Consider the following 21,217-nt stretch of genomic DNA (forward strand, 5'->3'; position numbering starts at 1 on the left):
AAAGGTACAAGGAGGTTCAACTTCTAACAGCATGGCTTCAGGTCACTGGCCTTTTTTTTTGCATGATTCCCAGTTCATCCACTGGTTGTGAAAATTCTCCCAGAGCAGATGTTCTTTGAGGAAATACTCGCTGATGTGGGGCTCGATGATGACAATGCTACCGGGAAGACGCCACATGTACATTTGGGCAACTCTCACCCCAAACTAAATCCTCCCTCCTGCTTGGATAAGGAGAGGAACAGCTTGCACTAGCTTAGCAGTCCTTAATTTATTGGAAGATTCAGCCACTCACCACCTGGCTCCACTACTTGTTTATATATAGAGTTCATGTCTTGCAGCACATTATTGATGTGATCTCATCCAGGTGATCAGAACCCGCTAAACCAGACGCAGAGCTCCATAGCTGATTGGCACAAGACTTCTTTTTTTACAGGGAAGGATGCCAGTGCTAAGTTACAACACATTGGGTCTCATTCACATAACATTTCTTAAATTGATCGTACTTTTGTTCTTAAAAATGTTCCTATGAACAACCAATATGGGATTCATGACACGTGCTGTTTTTGTGTATTTCCCAGGTGTATGAGATGATGAATGCCGATTGTGAATTTTATGCGCAATCTTGTTCACGCGATTAGCAAAAGGAAACATTCACAAACAGATACAAATAAGAAAAAAAAATTATGAATGCTGAAATGTTCGTGGAAATGTTCTTACACACCGTTTACGATCAAATGTGAATAAGGCCCATTGTCTTTGCTGAGTGTAAATGACACTAGACTCCATTCAACTCACTCTCCCAGCTAATTACTAGTAAGATAAAGAACAGCTTACTATACATTTTTAGCCTGTGCAACCCAACAGCAACGGGTCCCCTTCAGATGCCGTTTGGAGGTCAAACACTAAAAATCAAGCGCAGTTCTAATCAGAGAACATAAGATAGGTCGTTGTTACTTATTTATCAGTTTGCTGGGCCAAGTTTATACTTAAGTGAAAGAGTGCTTACACTCAGACAAATAGCATTAGTCCTATCAGCACTGTTCAGAAAATAAATACTGGTAAAGTTTCACTCTAGAGTCCAGAGGCAGCTAGCAGGGCCCCACAGTTGTTACCCTTTGGGAGATGGTTTAAAAAAAAAAAAAAAATTTAAATAGCGCAACTTGGGGGAATGTGTGGCACAGTCCATTATTATCCATCATGGCGTATTCTGAATTTTTGATCCTATTTGTAACCCTCCCTACTTTGTTCATGTTTGAATACAGTGAACATATTGCTTAAGGATTGTCCACTCTCCTTATAAAAAAAGAGAATGCCGTAGCTCAGCTCCTACAATAGCTCAGCTCCCAATTGCTTTTAATGATGTCATAAGCATGATGACATGCTAGTAAGGAAAAAAAAACTGACCCAACAACTAGTTTGCTAAAGTGAAGGCATATATAATATAAACAATATTATAGCTGATCACGACGATAAAATTGACTGAAAATTAATTTATATTCATTTAGGTTAAAGGTAGAAAATGAATTCATTGAAGCCTCTCGCTATCAAACAAGCTCATACACAAGCCATCTGATCACATTCAGCTTGCCAAGTATCACGTTTAAAATGTGCTCATCTGGCTTGTCGGCTCTTATTTGTCTGTTCGCTGGCTAGGGAATGTTAACCCCTTAACCTCAAGAACTTGAAAAGGAAATTTCCACCTGGTTTTGCGCAACTCTTAAATGAAGCTTTACAACTTTGTGGGGACACTCAGCAGAGAGATTATGACATTATTTGAAGGGGACGTGTGTACCGTCCAGACCTAGGTCAAATACATATTTGTTTTGTATTAAAATACTTTTCTGAGCTTTTATTGATACACCGGACAAGATCGGTAAAGCGTTTGAAAAGTATTTGAATCCAAAACAAATATGTAATTGACCCAGGTCTGGTACCATCGAGACTATAGATCAGAGGGCCTGAACCTGCTAACTAGTTCTGTTGTTATCTGACTGCTGATGACATGCAAATACTTACGTCATTGGCTTTCTCTAAGCCTGAACATTTAATCAGGAACTGAAAAAAAAAACCAGTCAAGTTGGGTCGAGTGAGTGTGTCCCAGTCAACACAAGCTCTACTCCTCCCCTCTCACTATTCACCTCCTCAATGGCCCATTTGTTGATGTCAGTATAATGGCACAATGAGGGAGTCTCCTAGTAAATATTACATTACATTACATTACAGGCATTTAGCAGACGCTCTTATCCAGAGCGACGTACAACAAGTGCATTGGTTCACGATGTAGAGGTGCAAAAGAAACACTAGAGTGAAGTAAGGATCGTAGTGCCAGAAGTGACCACATCGATCAGGACTCCAACCCTGTAGAGTAAGCTGTTCAGCAAACAAGAATCCTATCAAGTACAAACTAGCACTGGAATCACATTTGCCTAATTAGACAAAAACAACAATCCTGCCAAATACACTTAGGTAATCATATTATCCTAACTAGGTACAGTGAGCTAAACTATAGGCTAGGGAGGGGTGGGGAGAGGTGCAGCCTGAAGAGATGAGTCTTCAGTCTGCGTCTGAAGGTGGTAAGATTTTCTGCTGTTCTGACCGCCACGGGGAGGTCATTCCACCAGCGAGGGGCCAGGACAGACAGCAGACGGGAGCGGGAAGTACAGACGCGAAGAGGGGGAGGTGCCAAGCGTCCAGAGGTGGCAGAACGGAGAGGTCTGGCTGGTGTGTAGGGTCTGATGATCCTCTGGATGTACCCTGGTGCTGACCCCTTAGCTGCCTGGTATGCAAGCACCAAGGTCTTAAATTTGATGCGAGTAGAGAGGGAAGAGGAAACAGAATTGGATGTAGTCCCAAATAACTCTGCTCTGTACCTCACCCCCCCCCCCCCCCCCCCCAGCACTTAATGGGCCTCCTTCACAAAACTTTTCTTTAATTATTCTTACTTTTGTTCTTAAAAATGTTCCTATGAAAAACCAATCTGGGATTCATGACACCTTTTGTTTTTGTGCATATCCCAGGTGTATGAGATGTACATTTTATGCACAATCATCCTGTTCATGTGATTAGCATAAGGCATAAGGGAACAGCCATGAACAAATACAGATGTGAAAAAAAAAAATCAAACAAGCTCATACACAAGCCATCTGATCACATTCAGCTTGCCAAGTATCACGTTTAAAATGTGCTCATCTGGCTTGTCGGCTTTTATTTGTCTGTTCGCTGGCTAGGGAATGTTAACCCCTTAACCTCAACAATTTAAAAAGGAAATTTCCACCTGGTTTTGCGCAACTCTTAAATGAAGCTTTACAACTTTGTGGGGACACTCAGCAGAGAGATTATGGCATTATTTGAAGGGGACGTGTGTACCGTCCAGACCTGGGTCAAATACATATTTGTTTTGTATTAAAATAGTTTTCTGAGCTTTTATTGATTTTTTTGCTTTTATTTTTACACACACGTTTTGTGAATGAGGCCCAATGTGCCGTTTGTTTGTGCTCTTCTGCCGCTGTGTCACTTTTGCCTGAGCGAAATTTGCAAGTCAGGTTTGTGAGGGTTGGGCAAATGCTGGATTTGGATGCAGTTGTGGACATGCAGTTTAGTGTCCACACTCTACCTTGCCATCAGTTCCACAAATAGACTTGTTTCAGTAGTCTTTGTGAGCACCATTCATAAAAGCAATACAAAGAACTGTCTGTAGGTACCTGAGTCACCAAATTACTCTTTAAAGGGTTATCATTCCGGTAAAGGGATGAGACAAAGGGTTTGTTTAGCTCAATCCAATCTTATTATTCTGGATACATACTTTCAGTTACCCAAATGCACGGCTGTACGGTGCATATTCACAATTGAGTTGCTGCAAAACATTTTGCTATGTGTTTGGAATATATGACACGTTGACAAACAAATTCCCACCTACATTTTTTATAACAAAAACCTAACATACGGTTTTAAAAAGAATTTTGGAAAAAAATTATACAGCATCTCCAACCGTCCATTGCATAGTTCTATTGCGGGACTTTATGTAGCGACCAGTATTCACATGGAGAGCCGGTGCAATTCACCGGCTCACGCTACGCGCGTGTAGGGTTGGGCTACGGGAGCGTGCAGGAGGGAGGAGGGCTTTGCAGCTGCGGCGGCGCGTGATATTCTTCCGCGGGACAGTGACGCGGCCTTTTCCTTCCGACAACAGTAGCCGAGAGCGAGCAGCAGTGCTGCTCAGGAACATTAGCTAATTCGCGTACAGTAAATTTAAAAAACTGCATTCGCGGTAACGTGATAAGATAGGGAACATCTGGGTGTTTTTGTTCTTCTCTGCAACTTTATTTTGGTACTTCACTTCCCTGTTTGCTACACCGCTTGAACGCTGAAGAAATATAATCCGGTTCGTGTTGTGCGCTGCGAGGCTAACGTTAGCTAGCTACTTCTGGAGTGAGGCTCGGGCAGAATGGAGCTGATTGCAATCCTCGAAAAAACGGTCTCTCCAGGTGAATATATATCGTCAGATTCCTCCCCATTGTCAATATATCATATATCTTGTTTTAAATTATGATGTGCTGTGCATACAACTGTTTAGATATGTTTTGTATTTCGTTAAGTTGGAGAAAGTTCAAAAAAGGAGGGAGGTGGGGAGGAACGTTATGGCCTGCTCAGATGGGTAGCTATAAGCTAGTCCATGATACCGGCTTCTTTGACTGAATCAGATGGCTAAGCATGTTAACCGAAATATTCATTGACATTCGCAAGCAATTGCCATAAACCACATAAAAAACATTGTGACGCATATTTAAGTTTATTCTTCGACAGCGTCTAGCCAGACGGCTCGACATTATTTGACCTGATTAGTTTGGTCTACGGACTCGTGGGTTGGCCTAGGTACTTAGCTGTAGCTACTGGGGTGTAGTTAGCCGTTTAGCTGCCATAACTTGGACGCTAAAATTAAGAAGGCCAACTTATGATCGTGGAAAACTTGGTTAGTGTCACTTACTCTCTAGTAGCTTTACGTTTATATGCAAAGAGTTTGCTACTTTAGTCAGCTAAACCATTTTGCATGTGTTGCCTAAAGTAGCTAGCCAGCCGCCCGCTACCACCCAAACGGATGTTGGCTAGCTTGCTTTCATGCTAATACGCCTAGTGGTACTAGTTGGTTAGCGGGAATCGCTAGCTTTCTGTGGTAATAAATCGTCCCAACTGATAGGCTAGCTATGTAGCTGGCCAACTCGTTAGCCAACATAGTCCGGCTTGCGATGGTTGGTAGCCAACTAGCAACCGCCTCATGTGGAATGTCGATGATCAGAATATGAGCCGATTACGAATTGTGCTGTAAACTAGGTTTGTGATTAGCGAGCCATGATGACCACTTAAAAGCGGGAACTCGGCTCTTTTGTGTAACGTTAATGATTAAAGACGCAGAGATTGATTCCGGCCAACTTTAGCGTAACGTTAGGTAGCCTAACGTTAGCTGAACTGCCTAGCTAGCCACATCAAATTAACATTTAAACTTGTTCTCTTTACTAGATCGAAATGAACTGGAGGCTGCGCAGAAGTTTCTGGAGCAGGCGGCGATTGAAAACTTGGTTTGTAGCTAACGTTTTATTTTCATTCAGTGCAATGCGTTTTGGCACCATTTCACACTGCTAGCCGGGTAGCTATGTTGCTGTGCTAGCAGTAGCTTGGTAAGCGTGCTTTAGTAGAAAACCCGCCATGGCGGTGTGGAATCCATGCGATCGTGCGGCTTCGGCGAACTTTGCCGCTGTTGGCGAGAATCTAATAAGGTAGCTAATTATAATTTCCCCTCTCTCTTGTAGTGCACTGCCTTGAAGTTCATTAAACTACTCCGATGGTTATGAAATTGGAGTATTTCAAGATGCTAGTTATATAAAGGCACGCCCGTTTGTTGTACTCATCGCTGAAATCTCAGAAAATATGATCACTGTCGACTGGTATGCCTGTCTCCATATTGTCATCGACGTTGAGTCTCACCCTTAATTGCAGTTCATGGTATTCCTACTGTTTGATTTATGAATTATAATTCGCAATTAAGATACTAGTGTTTCGCACAGTTCAGACGGTTTTTCAAACGTCTCTCATAAAATTAGTGCATTAAAAAAAGGGATTCTTGCTTGGATCGTTTGACACAAAAATGAAACCTCATCACGTCATAAAGTGAATATGCTTACTGTAGTTTTTTTGGACCCTGATTTGGCAGCTGCAGAACTGCAGGTCCCTAATGTGTAGACTGCATCCGCATGCCAGATGGAGATCCATTAGAGAGACACACTTCTGTCCCACTGGCCAAGGGTGAGGCCTAGGCCATGCACTCTGACCTTTGAACAGGCTGCATTTCTGCCTGTCCAAACGTGGATCTTAATTTGGTTTAAGATCAACCAGGACAGATGTGAAATGTTTGTTTTTTATTAAAAAATTATTATTTTTTTAAATCTAGTAGCGGCAATCTGGCCTAATTGGAAGGAGGTGAGATTTCCATTTGGGCGTGCAGCCGGCTAAGCGTTACAGTGAGAGTCACATGCAGGCAATGCATGCACAATTTCTACATTTCTGAGAGATTAGTTATACATTGCTTCTGAGATGAAAAACTCCTGGTGATGGTGGTGAATACAGTAGTTTCCTCTGCTTTTAGACCTGGTTTAGGGTTGAGCTGGCTGTGGATGAACGGCATCCAGTTTCGCTCCTTTCATTTAGCAGTTGCTGCTGCACAGTCAACCAGGTTCTCGTACCTGTAAGACCGATGTGTTCTTAGTGCTTCCACCGCTAGAGTAATTCTGTGGTTTCCCAGCAATGGGAAATGACTTTATTAAAGCATTGATTTACCCAATGCTTGTGAAAGCAGTGTTGTATCCACAACGTACATTAAGTTTTCCTGACTTTGCAGATGACCTCATTCATAGTGCATTGATTAGCTTGACATTTTTTCTGTTATTTTGCATTCCCATTCAGCAGTTGGTCTTCTCATGTGATTGGTACATCACCCTACAATGTGATGTGCACATATAAAACAGAATATTGAGGCATTTTTGATATATTCAACATTTGAATTACGCCTGTAGTCATTCAATTAATAGGCAAAATCAGGACCTTTTTGGGCACTGAGTTTGGGCATTGAGTGCAATTAAGACGCACTGATCTTCTCGTGTTTGACCACCAAAGGAAATGTAAGTTCTTAGCTTCCAAAGCACAAACCTGACTGTTGAGTTTGTAATAATACAGGGCAGAATGCAACTTTGCACATTGGTAGTTCACATGTGTACTTTAACCAGCTATGTTCACATCAGTGAGCAATGACTTGGTAGTTATGAACTGACCGATACCCGGCTAGCTTAGTATAGCTGCACATATGGACTATCAGACTTGCTCCGTTAGCTATATTGGAATACCTGTGATATGAAGCAGCATCAGCGCTTGAGCACATGCCATACATTCTGCTCCATATGCTGGACTGTCTATATGTAGCCATTGGGTAACTGGACAGTGAAGCTAACGGCTATAACGAGCCGTTCTTGGAAGTTTTCACTTCAACTGCCACATGTTTTAAAAAGCTGGCAGTTCCTGGCCCTGTAATGTTAAAATGTCTCTGGGACCATTTCAGATTGGTGTAGCCAATCGCAGCAGTAGCCAGCTGATACCAGGTTTTTAGCGATTTTTAGTGTAGTGAATAAAATCGCTAGTTAGTGCGGGGCCAGCAGTGCCATCGCTAGTGCTGTGAATGGTGGTGACTATTCTGGGGGGCCCAAGCTTAAATAAATAAGTGAATAAATAATTTTATTTTTAAAAAGGGCGGCCCAGAGCAGTATTATTTCAGGGGCCCAGAATTCCTGCCGGTGTTGGAGTTGTTCCTTCCGTCGAGCCGGCCCAGCTCCCGGCGCAGCCGCTCCACGGCCTCTTCCCGTGCCCTCCGGCCTCTCTCTCATTGTTGGCATAGCGATGGGCTGTGGTGCCACGCCTCCGTGCCCTGCCCCCGTGCCCCGCCTCCAGCAGGGAGCAGTGCAGCCGGAGCTCGTGCATTCCTCCCTGCGCTCTCCTGCTGCTCCTGCTGCTGCTGCTCCTGCTGCTCCTGCTCTTCCCTTCCGCGTTAAACAACCCTGCCCTGTCATTCCCGATGGCCGTAGCTTCACAGCCGGGCCCCGGGCCCCAAACATTTATGCGCCCCTGCTGCGCCAGCTGTTAGGGGTGACCTTTAAGCAGGGTCTTAGCCACCAGGCACTCTAGCAAACTGCCCTGGTGTACAGTACTGCTCGGTACCGTAAGTGCTCTGCGTCTTTATTCCGTCATGTGCAGCCCCCTCTCCCCCCAGTCCTGTCCTGTCTCGACCCACTTTGTTTTTTTTTTTGCATTTTGGCTCTGTGTTTGCAGAGTGCTGTTAGGGGTAAATGTCCTCGTAAACAGTGTGGTGTGTGTGTATTCCCGGTTGTGGTCGTGTGTGTGTGTGAGAGTTTGTGCGTGTGTGTGTGTGAGTTTGTGCTTGTGTGTGTGAGAGTTTGTGCATGCGTGTGTGTGTGTGAGTGAGTTTGTGTGTGTGTGAGAGTTTGTTTGTGTGTGTGTGTGAGTGAGTTTGTGCGCGTGTGTGAGAGTGAGTTTGTGTGTGTGAGTGATTTTGTGCGCGTGTGTGTGTGTGTGTGTGTGTGTGTGTGTGTGTGTGTGTGTGTGCCTGTGCCTGTGCCTGTGGCCTGCTCATCACTCTGGCCCACTCCTGCAGCCCACGTTCCTGGTGGAGCTGTCCAAGGTGCTGGCCAATCCAGGGAACAGCCAGGTGGCACGCGTGGCCGCTGGACTCCAGGTCAAAAACTCCCTCACCTCCAAGGACCCCGACGTGAAGACGCAGTACCAGCAGAGATGGCTGGCCATCGACAGCAACGCCCGCCGGGAGATCAAGAACTACGTGAGTGCCCTGGCAGTGTCTGTGACCTGTGACCTATGACCTGTGTGTCGACCTGAGCTTCAGAACTCAATTCAGTCCTCAGAGAGGAAGGAGGCTGGTAGGTCCCTCACTTTGAGTTCACTGGTCCTGTCCGCTCCAGAGTTCGTAATTGGTCCATATGAATGCCCCTGCTTACCTTTGAAATGTGCTATATGCTCTGCCAATTTGCAGGCTACAAATTCCACTTGCAAAATCCACAGCTTGTGGAAGAAAAAACTTTAAAGGAATGTCAAAGTGCCGAATGGTCCAAGCTGTCAAAAAAGTGTCAGACTTGTTCTCATCGTACCTTTTCTGCCGAAAGTGCATGAAGATATTTATTGCTCAGATGAAAATGTTGGGTGTGTGTGTAGGAAAATGACACTAAAGAGATTCACGCGCTCTTGCGAAATGAATGTTGCAGGAACTACCCGCCTCTTAGCTTGATCGACTGCTCCCTTCTGTTTAATTGTGTAGTTCATTGTTTATTAGGATCTCCATTAGCTAACGCCATGACGTCAGCTAGTCTTCCTGGGGTCCGACACAGAAATCAAATGGGATTTGGCCTGCATTTAAATTCTTTTTTCCATAGAATCGCGCTGTTTGTGTCAGCCCCAGACCTGGAGGTTAGTTACATTAAACCAAGAATATCTGTTCCTGGAAATAATTGGACGTCACGCAGCTTAGTGGTTAAGAAACTGGGCTTGCAGCTCAAGAGGTTTCGGGTTTGAATCCCAGGTGAGGTACTGCCTTCGCAGACTACAGCCGTGGAGGCAGATTAACCTGAATTGCTTCAGTGTAATATCCCTTGGTAGAATGCGACAAATGTAGGCCTCGTCAGGCACTCTGGGTAGGATCGTCTTCTAAACTAATAAACGCACACTTAAGGGGGGTGTGGATGGTAAGTGATGGTATATGCTATCGGAGGGGTCAGATTGTATGAGTTAATGTTAAGTAACGCTAACCTACCGCAAACTCATTTATATCACCCGCGCAGATCGTTACCTTGTTTGTCGACATTGGTAAATCTCTACCCGAATAAGGAATTGTACAGTTTTTATACCCATATAAGCACATCACATGAAAATTCTCATCCCTCGTTGCTGAGGCAACCACACTGATCTTTGTCATGCGGGCCAGCGGCAGCCTTTTCGCGAGTAGAGCGTTATTTTGATGACCTCACACTCTCCAGCGCAGGCAGAACCTGTGTGGATGTAACCCTGACGCTCTCTACTTCTGCTCCTCTCTCCCGCTCCTCCCTGCTCCTCTCTGCTGCCCTACCTCTCCTCTCTCTCTGCTCCTCTCTCCCACTCCTCCCTGCTCCTCTACTGCTCCTCTCTCTCACTCCTCTCTCTCTGCTCCTCTCTCCTGCTCCTCCTTGCTCCTCTACCACTCCTCTCATTCGCTCCTCTCTGCTCCTCCCTCTTGCTCCTCTGCCGCTCCTCTCTGCTCCTCACCTGCTCCTGTCTGGTTCCTCTCCTGCTCCTCCCTCCCACTCCTCTCTCCTGCTCCTCCCCCCTGCTCCTCTCTCCCGCTCCTCCCTGCTCCTCTACCACTCCTCTCTGCTCCTCACCTGCTCCTGTCTGGTTCCTCTCCTGCTCCTCCCTCCCACTCCTCTCTCCTGCTCCTCCCCCCTGCTCCTCCCTCCCACTCCTCTCTCCTGCTCCTCCCCCCTGCTCCTCCCTCCCACTCCTCTCTCCTGCTCCTCCCTCCCGCTCCTCCCTGCTTTCCTCTCCCAGGTGCTACAGACCCTGGGCACGGAGACGTACCGGCCCAGCTCCGCCTCCCAGTGCGTGGCCGGCATCGCCTGCGCGGAGATCCCCGTCAACCAGTGGCCCGAGCTCATCCCCCAGCTGGTGGCCAACGTCACCGACCCCAGCAGCACCGAGCACATGAAGGAGTCCACGCTGGAGGCCATCGGCTACATCTGCCAGGACATCGTGAGTAGACCCCGCCCCACCGCCCACTCTGCCAACAAGAAAAAAAAGCTCCACCTCCAACTCATTCCTCCAGGCTTAACGGCTCTCCTGGGCTCTTCATCTTGACCTTTGCTAGCCTAGTTTTTAAAGATTGATTGTTTTCAGAATCAAATTCCAGTTCTATTCCGATTCTCGTTTTAAACAAGCTGTGCATTATGGGCCGTCGGAGGTAGCTCTTGGCACACCTCAGCCCGTCTGGGAATGGCCTCGCTCCTGCGAGATGACAGAGTGGAATCGGCCCCTTTGAAGTGAGCTCCTGCCCCGCGGCGAAGCCGAGCGGAAGCCGCTCGTAGCGGCTAATTTAGCCGACCTCGGCGCCCGCATGGGGGAGAGTTCCCTTCATCGCTCCAAACGAGTCCGACCCTTTCTCAGTGTAGCGCGCTGGTTTTCCGTTTTCCTGCCGGAACTCGATGACGTGGCAGGCACGTGCGCGTGCATTCCGACAACGGGCTTCGCGGTATCCCGCGTCGCTGATTTGCGCCATGGCCTTCGCTAACGTGGCGCACAAAGGCCGTTTGCTACAGTTTCAGCTGAGTCCAGCCACTCCAGAGTCGCTCCCTGTCTGAGGTTTCTGCGTTGGATGTGGCGTTAGTAATTTCTGAAGTGTATAAAACAGAGCAGCTGCTGATCGTAAGAGAAGTGGGTGAATTCAAGTCTTTAAGGTCTCCCCTGGACTTTAAGCGGCGTGGCTGGCCTGTATTAAGTCCTGTGATTGGCTGGGATGCAATAATGTATAATGGGCTACCTGTACACCTACTCTAGCTGTAGGCTTCATCCATTCACGCAGTAGGCATGTGAGAGTTGGGACAGTGACTTAGCCCTTAGCTGTAATTGGTATTTATCATTGTATTGATCATCTGTAGCCTTGTCTGGTCTGTGATGAAAGATCATGCACCACGCTGAGTACTGATGTACAACTCAACCACATGATCTGAGACTAAAGACGCGGTTATGGAGGTGTATTTTGAGTAAATTCAAGAAGTGGAAGACTGACAATGCTGATGGTGCAAGGGGAATTTTGTTTTGGACATTGGTAGAGATGATTTACTGTTCTGCTCTCTGGCCCATTTCAGGTTGAAATAATTTGTGACTGGACAAGCACCTTTGTATTTTTGCTGGTTATGAAATGAAGTCTTTTTGGTAAAAGAAAGGAAAGTCACAGGTCTACTCAATTAACCCTTTGAAGAGTAGGGTTTTTGGGATGGTTTTTTTTTTTTTTTTTTTTCGAAATTCTAAGTCAGTGTTCTAGAACTCTGTTGCTTTCAGTCACCAGTAGTGATTGTGACATCAGCATTAGAATGTTCAGTTAAGAACATTCTAATCACACACTTGTGACCTCGCCTTTAAGGATGGATTGAGCAGGCAAGTGATGGCGGATGCACTGCGTGTGCCGTTTGCTCGGTCTGACCAGAGGGGGGCAGTAACGAGGCTCGTATTTGCGCTTTTTTTTTCGCCTCCAGGACCCCGAGCAGCTGCAAGAGAACGCCAACCAGATCCTGACCGCCATCATCCAGGGCATGAGGAAGGAGGAGCCCAGCAACAACGTGAAGCTGGCCGCCACCAACGCGCTGCTCAACTCCCTGGAGTTCACCAAAGCTAACTTTGACAAAGAGGTACGTATGCGCGCACGCATTTGAGCCACATTCAACTTCTTCATTCTTTGAACAATAAAAAAAAATTCAGTCAGCCTTCGTTTCTGTTTTAAGCTCTTTGTGCGAACAGGTTGGCGCACCGTGCTCAGTAGTTCTGCTTGTTGATGGGACCTCGCGGTAATCGGTCCTCTTAAGTGTATCGCTGATAAATGTGTGGGCAGTAATGACAGAAGGTCGGACTCCAGGGTGGAGTATTCGTGGAGGAGGGTTCACACCTGCATGCAGATTCTGTTGAGCTGTTCCTTTCCCCCCTGTGAGCCTGCTGAAATGAAATCATAATTGCAGCACCGTCGCATTTGCATGAAAATAAGTTCACATGGCAGGTGGCAGTGTCTTTCTGTATTTTAAAGCCATTTTGTAGAGCCTTTTTTTTCTGTTATAGTGATTGCTTTGGAAATGTAATGGCTGTGGCGAAGACCATTTGTATGTAATTCACATGTGAATGTCTAAATATCTGCAAAGTCACTCCGTTTTGCAAACTAGAACTATTCAAAGTGTTTGCGTCGTGATTTTCTCTGAATTGCACAAATTTGTTTCTGGATGACAAGGAGCATGCCGATTACAAAATGTTACAGCTCCCCCCATAAATTTATAAGCTTCTTCCCCTCCCCTTGGTGTTAGGCTGTGGTGGACCTGTATTAAGTCCTGTGATTGGCTGGGATGCAATAATGTATAATGGGCTACCTGTACACCTACTCTGGCTACCCAGCCTGAGTGTAGGCTTCATTCATTCACACATTTGGCATGTGACAGCTTGGACAATCACTTGTTTCTTCGCTGTAATTGGTATTTATCATTATATTGATCATCTATAGCCTTGTCTGGTCAGTGATGAAAGATCATGCACCACGCTGAGTGCTGATGTACAAACTCAACCACATGATCTGAGACTAAAGACACGGTTATGGAGGTGTATTTGGAGAATGACGGTCATCCTTTTCCGTGTGGGTCCTGACAAAATCCTTTTCTTTTCTCCTCTTCCAGACGGAACGACACTTTATAATGCAGGTGGTCTGTGAAGCGACACAGTGCCCGGACACGAGAGTAAGCCTCCTCCCCCCCACCCCCACCTCGCGTACCTGCCGAACTTTCGGAGCTGTACCCACCCCTGCTGGGGCCATGGTGCTCTCCAGCCCCCGTCTTCCAAACACAAACAAGTTTGAGTACTGGCGAAAGTTCCACAGGTTTTAATTAAAATAAAATAAAATGAAAATAACCTCTTGATTTTCAAGAGGAGTTTGAATATTTCTAACTCTGTTAAGGGTGTTTATGGAGAGGTTAAGTAAGGTCTCTTTACCTTTGGACGATGTTGTGATGGCTGGATAAAGGCTGTGGCGAAAACATTAATATGTAATTTGCATTTAAATGTCTGAAGATCTTTTAAGTCACTCCGTTTTACAAACTGGAATTGTTCAAAGTGTTTGCATCATGATTTTCTCTGAATTGCACAAATTTGTTTCTGGATGACAAGAAGCATGCCGATTACAAAATGTTCCACCCCCCACCCCCCCAATACATTTATAAGCTTATCCCCTCTCCTTGGCTTTAGGCTGTGGTGGACCTGTATTAAGTCCATTGATTGGCTGGGGTGCAATAATGTATAATGGGCTACCTGTACACCTACTCTGGCTACCCAGCCTAAGTGTAGGCTTCATCCATTCACACATTTGGCATGTGACAGCTTGGACAGTAACTTGTTTCTTCGCTGTAATTGGTATTTATTGTTGTATTGATCATCTGTAGCCTTGTCTGGTCAGTGATGAAAGATCATGCACCACGCTGAGTACTGATGTACAACTCAACCACATGATCTGAGACTAAAGACGCGGTTATAGAGTTGTGTTTGGAGAATGACAGTGCTCCCCAGCCCCCAGTCTTCCAAACCCAAACAAGTCTGAGTACTGGCTAAACTTCTACAGGGTTTAAATACAAATTAAATATATAAAAAATACCCACTTGATTTTTCAAGAGGAGTTGAAACGTATCTGACTCTGGTAAGGGCGTTTATGGAGAGGTTAAGTAAGGTCTCTACCTTTGGACGAGGTTGTGGTGGCTGGGTTAATGTCTTACCTGTGCTCTTAGTAACAGCTGGCTGAGTGTCTTATCTGCTTCCGCAGGTACGAGTAGCGGCCTTACAGAACCTGGTGAAGATAATGTCCCTGTATTATCAGTACATGGAGACGTACATGGGGCCCGCTCTGTTCGCCGTAAGTACCCACAAGCCCCCCCCCCCCCCCCCAAATCTGAAAACGAGCTCGTCCGACCGCTCCCCTCTCTCCCTCTCGCTCGCCCCTACCCACGTCCCCCCGGACCCCCCACCCCCTACCCCACCCATCTGAAAACGAGCTAGTCTGACCGCTCCCCTCTCTCCCTCTCGCTCGCCCCTTTCTCTCGCTCGTTCTCTCAGATCACGATAGAAGCCATGAAGAGCGACATCGACGAAGTGGCCTTGCAGGGGATCGAGTTCTGGTCCAACGTGTGCGACGAGGAGATGGACCTGGCCATCGAGGCGACTGAGGTGAGGCACGTCCCCGACCGCCACCCCCAAAAAAGAACGCCAGCGCTGTCTCCCGAGGGTGCTGTCCCTGCTGTCTCCTGAGAGCGCTGTCCTGAAGTTTATTCAGCAGCTTTATGTTCACGTCCATGGACTGGGAACCTTCTTTGTATGTTATTATAGTAATTTGCTGGAAGGAGTGCCAACACCTGCCTTTTTTCTTTTGACGGTTAAAATACCTTTTTAATGTCACACACGCACGCACTGTGGAATATTTATTTCTGAACTATTGTATAAATAGCCGATGGCGAACGTCTTTCACGCAGATCTATACTTCTCGTTTTGGTTATGACGCTCAGAATCGCAGTATAAGGTTCCTATTGGCCGCACATTAACAGCACATTTAGAGTGACAGCAGTGTGGCTCCCCCCCCCCCCCCCCCCCCAACTCTTTCTCCTCCTCCTCCTTTGCTTGGTCATTTCCTCCCAAGCGTAACTGTTGGTAGCGCTTGTGCCGTATTTTTTTTTAATCTTTGCTAATTGGTCCCATTTTCAGTTTGGTATTTATTGTTGTGTTGATCATCTGTAGCCTTGTCTGGTCAGTGATGAAAGATCATGCACCACGCTGAGTACTGATGTACAAACTCAACCACATGATCTGAGACTAAAGACGCGGTTATAGATGTGTGGACGCTGACGCTCTCGGTGAACCAAGGTGAAGATGTCTTCACCAGAGGTTTAAAATCCTGGTTCAGAAAGTAAAAGTCATCCCCTGTATTTTGTTAATTAGTCAAAATTCTTCAGCCAAGGGGTAGAATTCATTGGTGAAATCCCCTGGTTGAGTTCATGGGTGGAAGAAACACAAGGCAGGGCTTTTACTTTCAGTTCCGTGGACTTTCCGCCTCTGGTCTTCGCTAACGGCTGCGTGCTAACGATTGTGCGCTAACAGGCTAACGGGTACATGCTAATGGCTGTTTGTCATCCTTCCCCGATAGGCGTCGGAGCAGGGAAGACCTCCGGAACACACCAGCAAGTTCTACGCCAAAGGGGCCCTGCAGTACCTGGTGCCCATTCTCACCCAGACCCTCACCAAGCAGGTAAGAGCAGGGGGAATTATGGGTACATCACCATGTATTCTACAGCAGTGCTAACCGACCTTGTTCCTGGGTATCTACAGTCCTGTGGGTTTTCACTCCAACCCTAACAAATAACACCTCATTCAACAGCTAGAGATCTACAGTCCTGTGGGTTTTCACTCCAACCCTAACAAAGCACACCTCACTTAACAGCTAGAGATCTTGTAGAGCTGCTAATTGGCAGAGTCAGGTGTGACCAATCAGGGAGGACTTGCAAACCTCTACAGGGTGGTAGTTCTCCAGGAACAGGATTAGTTACCACTGTTCAAAGCTCATTGCCAACAAAAATGGGTTTTATTTGCTAATGGCAAGACACTGGGGTAATGCAAAAAAAAAGTGGAAGTTGCTATAATGAAAGTGCATTACCCGAATTGTGCAGACTTGCCCAATGAAGTTTAATATTGAAAATGTGGTTCTCATAGTATTGCGGTACCATCTCCCCTGTCAAAGCATCAAACTCCCAGTGAGCTTTCTAACCGCTGGAACGAGACCGAAGGGCTTGTAAAGATAGAATTACTGCCTTGGGTTTGGGTTGCTCATCGTGAACAGCAAGTTCATAACGAACAGCTTGAACAACCAACCTACGGATGGCTAATAGTCATGTAGCTTTAGTTAGCGCTTCAACCTACTGAAGCTCTTGGTTATTAAACATGAGAACACTTAACAAATTCTATTTCAAGCTGTAAATTTTAGTTTTTACTGCTTCCTACGTAAGCTTTCCAGCCTAAAAAGCACTTCTCTATTTGACATTTAGCCGCATTTTGTACAGCACTGGAAGAACTTTGTGCAACACTGTCTTTTCCTTCCAAATTCTTTGCTAATCGATCCCGTTTTTCACATCGATATTTAACGTTGTGCTGATCGTCTGTAGCCTTGTCTGGTCAGTGATGAAAGATCATGCACCACGCTGAGTGCTGATGTACAAACTCAACCACATGATCTGAGACTAAAGACATGGTTATGCAGGTGTTCACAGCACATACGCTGATGTAATGTTGTATAGCTTTAACAGGCACTACAACCTAATACAGTTCTTGGTTATTTAAAATGAAAACACTAAAAACTGGAAAACAAAGTTATGTTGCATCACAGTTCACCACTGAAATCCTGTCTGTCGATGCATTTAAATCTTTTTAGGTTGTACAAAATTACTGGATGTACATTCATGCAAATCGAAAAAAAAATCTCGTTTTCAAAATTAACGCACAGTTGTTTTGGGACATCTATGTTGTGATAAGTGATTTGGCTGCATTTGAAAGATTTGTCCTGCCATAGTTTTCCTTACTGCACAATACACAGCATTTACACCAACAAGTGGCAGATATTTAATAGCAGATCAAGACCAGTAAAACACTACCGTGCCATAAATCTACTACACCTGCCCGTGCCTCTGCTGAGTGTATACAGCTATACTTAAAAATAAATAAATAAAGAAATAAAAGGATTAAAGTGTGCCGTTTGTGCTGTGTGAAAATGTCAACAAATGTCACACCGGCTGCGTTTGCTCGTGCTGAATTTCTGTGCTGTCAGAAAACAGAAAACTGCGGTTAGCCTCTCCGGGCTCGGCGAACGGTGACGTTATTACGGATTTGGAAATCGTGACGGGGATTAATAAAGTGGATTACAGAAGCTGGTCTCGGTTACGGCTCCTGTTCGCAGAACAAAAGGGGGGGGGGGTTAGGCGTAGGTAGAAATGGGTTTAAAGGCGAATTTCTCACCGACGCTAGAAGTGGTTTTTTCCACGCGGTGTTATTAGAGGGATGAGCGGGAGGCCACGCCTGGGTCAAATACTTATTCGTTTTGGATTCAAATACTGTTCTACGCTTTGCTGATCTTGTCTGGTGTATAGGGAACCAATGAAACGCTCTCAAAAATGCAGACACCCCACCTTCTGGTCACATTGGCTGGCTCAGTTACACCAGGCAAGATCAACGGAGCACAGAAAAGTATTTGAATCCCAAACAAATACGTATTTGACTGGCGAGAGGCGCTGTGTAGGTACCTCTGATCTGGTTATCCTCGTGCTGCGGAGGGGGACACACAGATTTTTAAAAACGTGTGTTAGGGTGCAGAACGCCTCGTGTGTGGGGAAGAATGAAGGGAGCTTAAATATAGCAGTGTTGTTATTTTCACGTACGCTTTCACTGGTCATTTTGAGCCGACACGCAGGAATTGCTCCAGTGAAATACTGAACGGTGATTGGTCTGATTCAGCCTGACGTTTTTCTCTCTGGTAACTACTGTGATAAAGGCCCGACCGTATTGGTTGAAAATATGATGGCAAGTGCGGTTGAGAATTTCTGAGAGCCGAGTAGCCAATTGAAGGTCACCTTTGCTGCTTTTGAATCCATTTTGGCAATTCGGGAGCAAGTTACTATGATTCATCATGACAAATAGTAAATGAAAGTGAAGTGTTAAATTTATCCTGACAAATGTTCGTCCTACTGCTTCAAGATATAACCCAGCACCATGGATTTTAGGTTGTCACAGATCATAGTGGGTCTTTTTCACCCAAAGTGCAGGTTAGGTTTTTTTTTGGTTCATTATTTGAATAAGTGTATTCATTTTGAGTGATTGGTTAGTTTGTAAGTCAGAGTTCAATGGAAACTCTACAGGAAGTCCCAGATAATGTGAATATGTAGTTGGATGTTAACTTAAGGTGCTGATATAAGTGTGTAAAAGCCTGGATGTATTTTTTTACATTTTTGCTCAATGGAGCAAAATAATGTCTTAAAAGACGGGGCTGATCTTAACAGAGGACCGGACCATAATGATGCATCTCACTGCGGGAACACGAGCACGTTGCAGCACGCTCTGTGACCCGAGGTGTGTGTGTGTGTGTGTGTGTGTGTGTGTGTGTGTGTTTCTCTCTCACACAGTTAACAGGCCCCATGTCTGTTAATTGAGCCTGGGGGGGGGGAGGGGCTCTGGCCCCTGCTTCTGGGAGTAACAGCCTGCCCGTGCCCGCGGTGTTCCAGCTCACTGGTGTCCCTGTCCCGCTCTGCAGCTTGTGAGGGGGGAGGGGGGGGAGTCGAGCAGCACTGGGAGTTTTGGGCGCAGAGTGATGTTCACGCTCTTGTTTGTGATCTCTGGTGCGGATGCGGGGGGGGGGGCATGTCTCCTGGTAACGGGCAGAGTGGCCGTGTCGATGCTCTCGTTCCCGATCCGTAGTTAAGGTGACCCCCCCCACCCCCCTTCCTCGGCCAGAGTGAAAACAAACACGATTATCACCCCAGCAGTCGCGGCCGGCCCTGGTGAATTGCATCGGGTGGTTTGTGTTCATGTATTCTACACGCTCTCCAGCCACTTTTTCCCCAACACTTGAGTAATCGCGAGGACAAATCAGCTTGTCATCATGTAGAGAAAAATCATAAAACATCCCACCCGAAATAAGTCATAACCTGTATTAATGATCATAACTATAGTAGTGATGTATATATAGTGCCTTTTGTGAACCCTGAGCAGTTCGGCTCACCTCTAACGCTCACCTGTGTGATGCACGGAGGCCATTTTGTGCCAGAATCCCCAAGTCTGCATATTGCTACGTGGTAATGTGGAACAGGGCTGCATGCTGGACACGCACGTCAGAGACGTGTGAACAGGGCCCCTGTGCGTAACACAGTAATGTGAAACACTCTGTATGGATGATAGTCGATGAGGATCACGTCGTAATGGCCATATGCGTAGTGTTCTTAGAAATCTAGAGCAATCTACTGGGCAACGGCTGTAGTTTAACACATTAGAGTGGTTAATTAACCGTAAGGCAGGTAGTGTTTTCATAAACTGAGGCAGATTGCTTTGACTGTCCCATGATGAGACCACCACCCCCCCGGTGTTCGGTGACGGGTGTGCGCACACATCCGTAGGGTCATTGCACGCCCCCTTGTATTGATTTGGGTGCCTGCAGAAGAACCCGCGCGGAACAGACCGCCTAGCCGAACTTTAGCGCCTTTCTGTGCCTTGCATCACACCGAGCGCGCCTCCCTTCCCCAGAGTGACAGAGAGAGAGAGAGAGAGAGAGAGAGAGAGAGGGCACGCAGTCCCATTCGCCTGATTTGTGTGAGCAATACCTCCACACTTGGCTGACTTGCTTCCCCTGAGCGGCCATATACACGAAGCATCGCTGAGGCGCTAATGCACATTAGCTGTGCTCACCAAGAACCAAAATGCTAATCCACTGCACGCTTCTATTGCATCCTCCTTACACCAAAAAAATATATATCTAATGGTCTGTTTTCATAGTCTCGCCAGACTGCAGAAAAACCATTTTATGGAATAATAGGAAAGAGATGAAGAGGAGAGGTGGAAAGCAGAGGAAAAGAGAAATGGGGCTGGGAGGTGGGCGTGGGGGGGGGGGGGGGGGGGGGGGGGGGGGGCGTGGGCGTGTTTGGGGTCGGTTGGGGTGCAGTGGCAAGGACTGAGATGCCGGGGGGGTGGGGGGGGAGTGGGGCTGCCTAACCCTGTTTCTGCAGATCTACCCTCCTGTAGGTTTTCACTCCAACCCTAACAAAGCACACCTCACTCAACAGCTAGAGATTGCGTTGCGCTGCTAATTAGTAGAATCAGGTGTGATTGGTCAGCCCTGCAGTAGCGGCTGTATCATAACCTCTCCCCCCGCCCCCCCTCCCCGCGCAGGACGAGAACGACGATGACGACGACTGGAACCCGTGCAAGGCGGCGGGCGTGTGCCTGATGCTGCTGGCCACCTGCTGCGAGGACGACGTGGTGCCGCACGTCCTGCCCTTCATCAAGGAGCACATCAAGCACCCCGACTGGCGCTACCGCGACGCCTCCGTCATGGCCTTCGGCTCCATCCTGGAGGGCCCCGAGCTCAACCAGCTCAAGCCCCTCGTCATCCAGGTGAGGGGGGGGGTGGGGGGGCCCGGGTCCCCGCGGAGCCACGGGGGGGGGGGGGGCACACTGGAAATGTTTGATTTCTTTCAGGCGCAAGATCTCAAATGTGCGGTTAGAATGTGTTCTTGGCTGAACATTCTGATGCTGGTGATGTCACAATCACTACTGGCGACTGAAAGCAGTGGACTTCTAGAAC

The 21,217-nt window shown here is 46.7% G+C and overlaps 1 protein-coding gene across 1 annotated transcript in view; it reads left to right on the top strand.

The window, feature by feature from the left end:
* Positions 1-4,160: 4,160 nt before the first annotated feature.
* Positions 4,161-21,217, top strand: part of kpnb1 (karyopherin (importin) beta 1) — a 31,211-nt gene continuing 14,154 nt past the window's right edge. Inside the window, exons 1-10 of the mRNA XM_035398300.1 lie at positions 4,161-4,484; positions 5,515-5,573; positions 8,711-8,893; positions 10,648-10,848; positions 12,348-12,500; positions 13,524-13,583; positions 14,657-14,746; positions 14,947-15,057; positions 16,028-16,129; positions 20,803-21,027. Of these exons, the coding sequence (XP_035254191.1) occupies positions 4,445-4,484; positions 5,515-5,573; positions 8,711-8,893; positions 10,648-10,848; positions 12,348-12,500; positions 13,524-13,583; positions 14,657-14,746; positions 14,947-15,057; positions 16,028-16,129; positions 20,803-21,027 (1,224 nt within the window). The 5' untranslated portion in view covers positions 4,161-4,444. The remainder of the gene's footprint in view (positions 4,485-5,514; positions 5,574-8,710; positions 8,894-10,647; positions 10,849-12,347; positions 12,501-13,523; positions 13,584-14,656; positions 14,747-14,946; positions 15,058-16,027; positions 16,130-20,802; positions 21,028-21,217) is intronic.

Source organism: Anguilla anguilla, chromosome 17 (genome assembly GCF_013347855.1).
Source record: "Anguilla anguilla isolate fAngAng1 chromosome 17, fAngAng1.pri, whole genome shotgun sequence".
Lineage (NCBI taxonomy): Eukaryota > Metazoa > Chordata > Actinopteri > Anguilliformes > Anguillidae > Anguilla > Anguilla anguilla.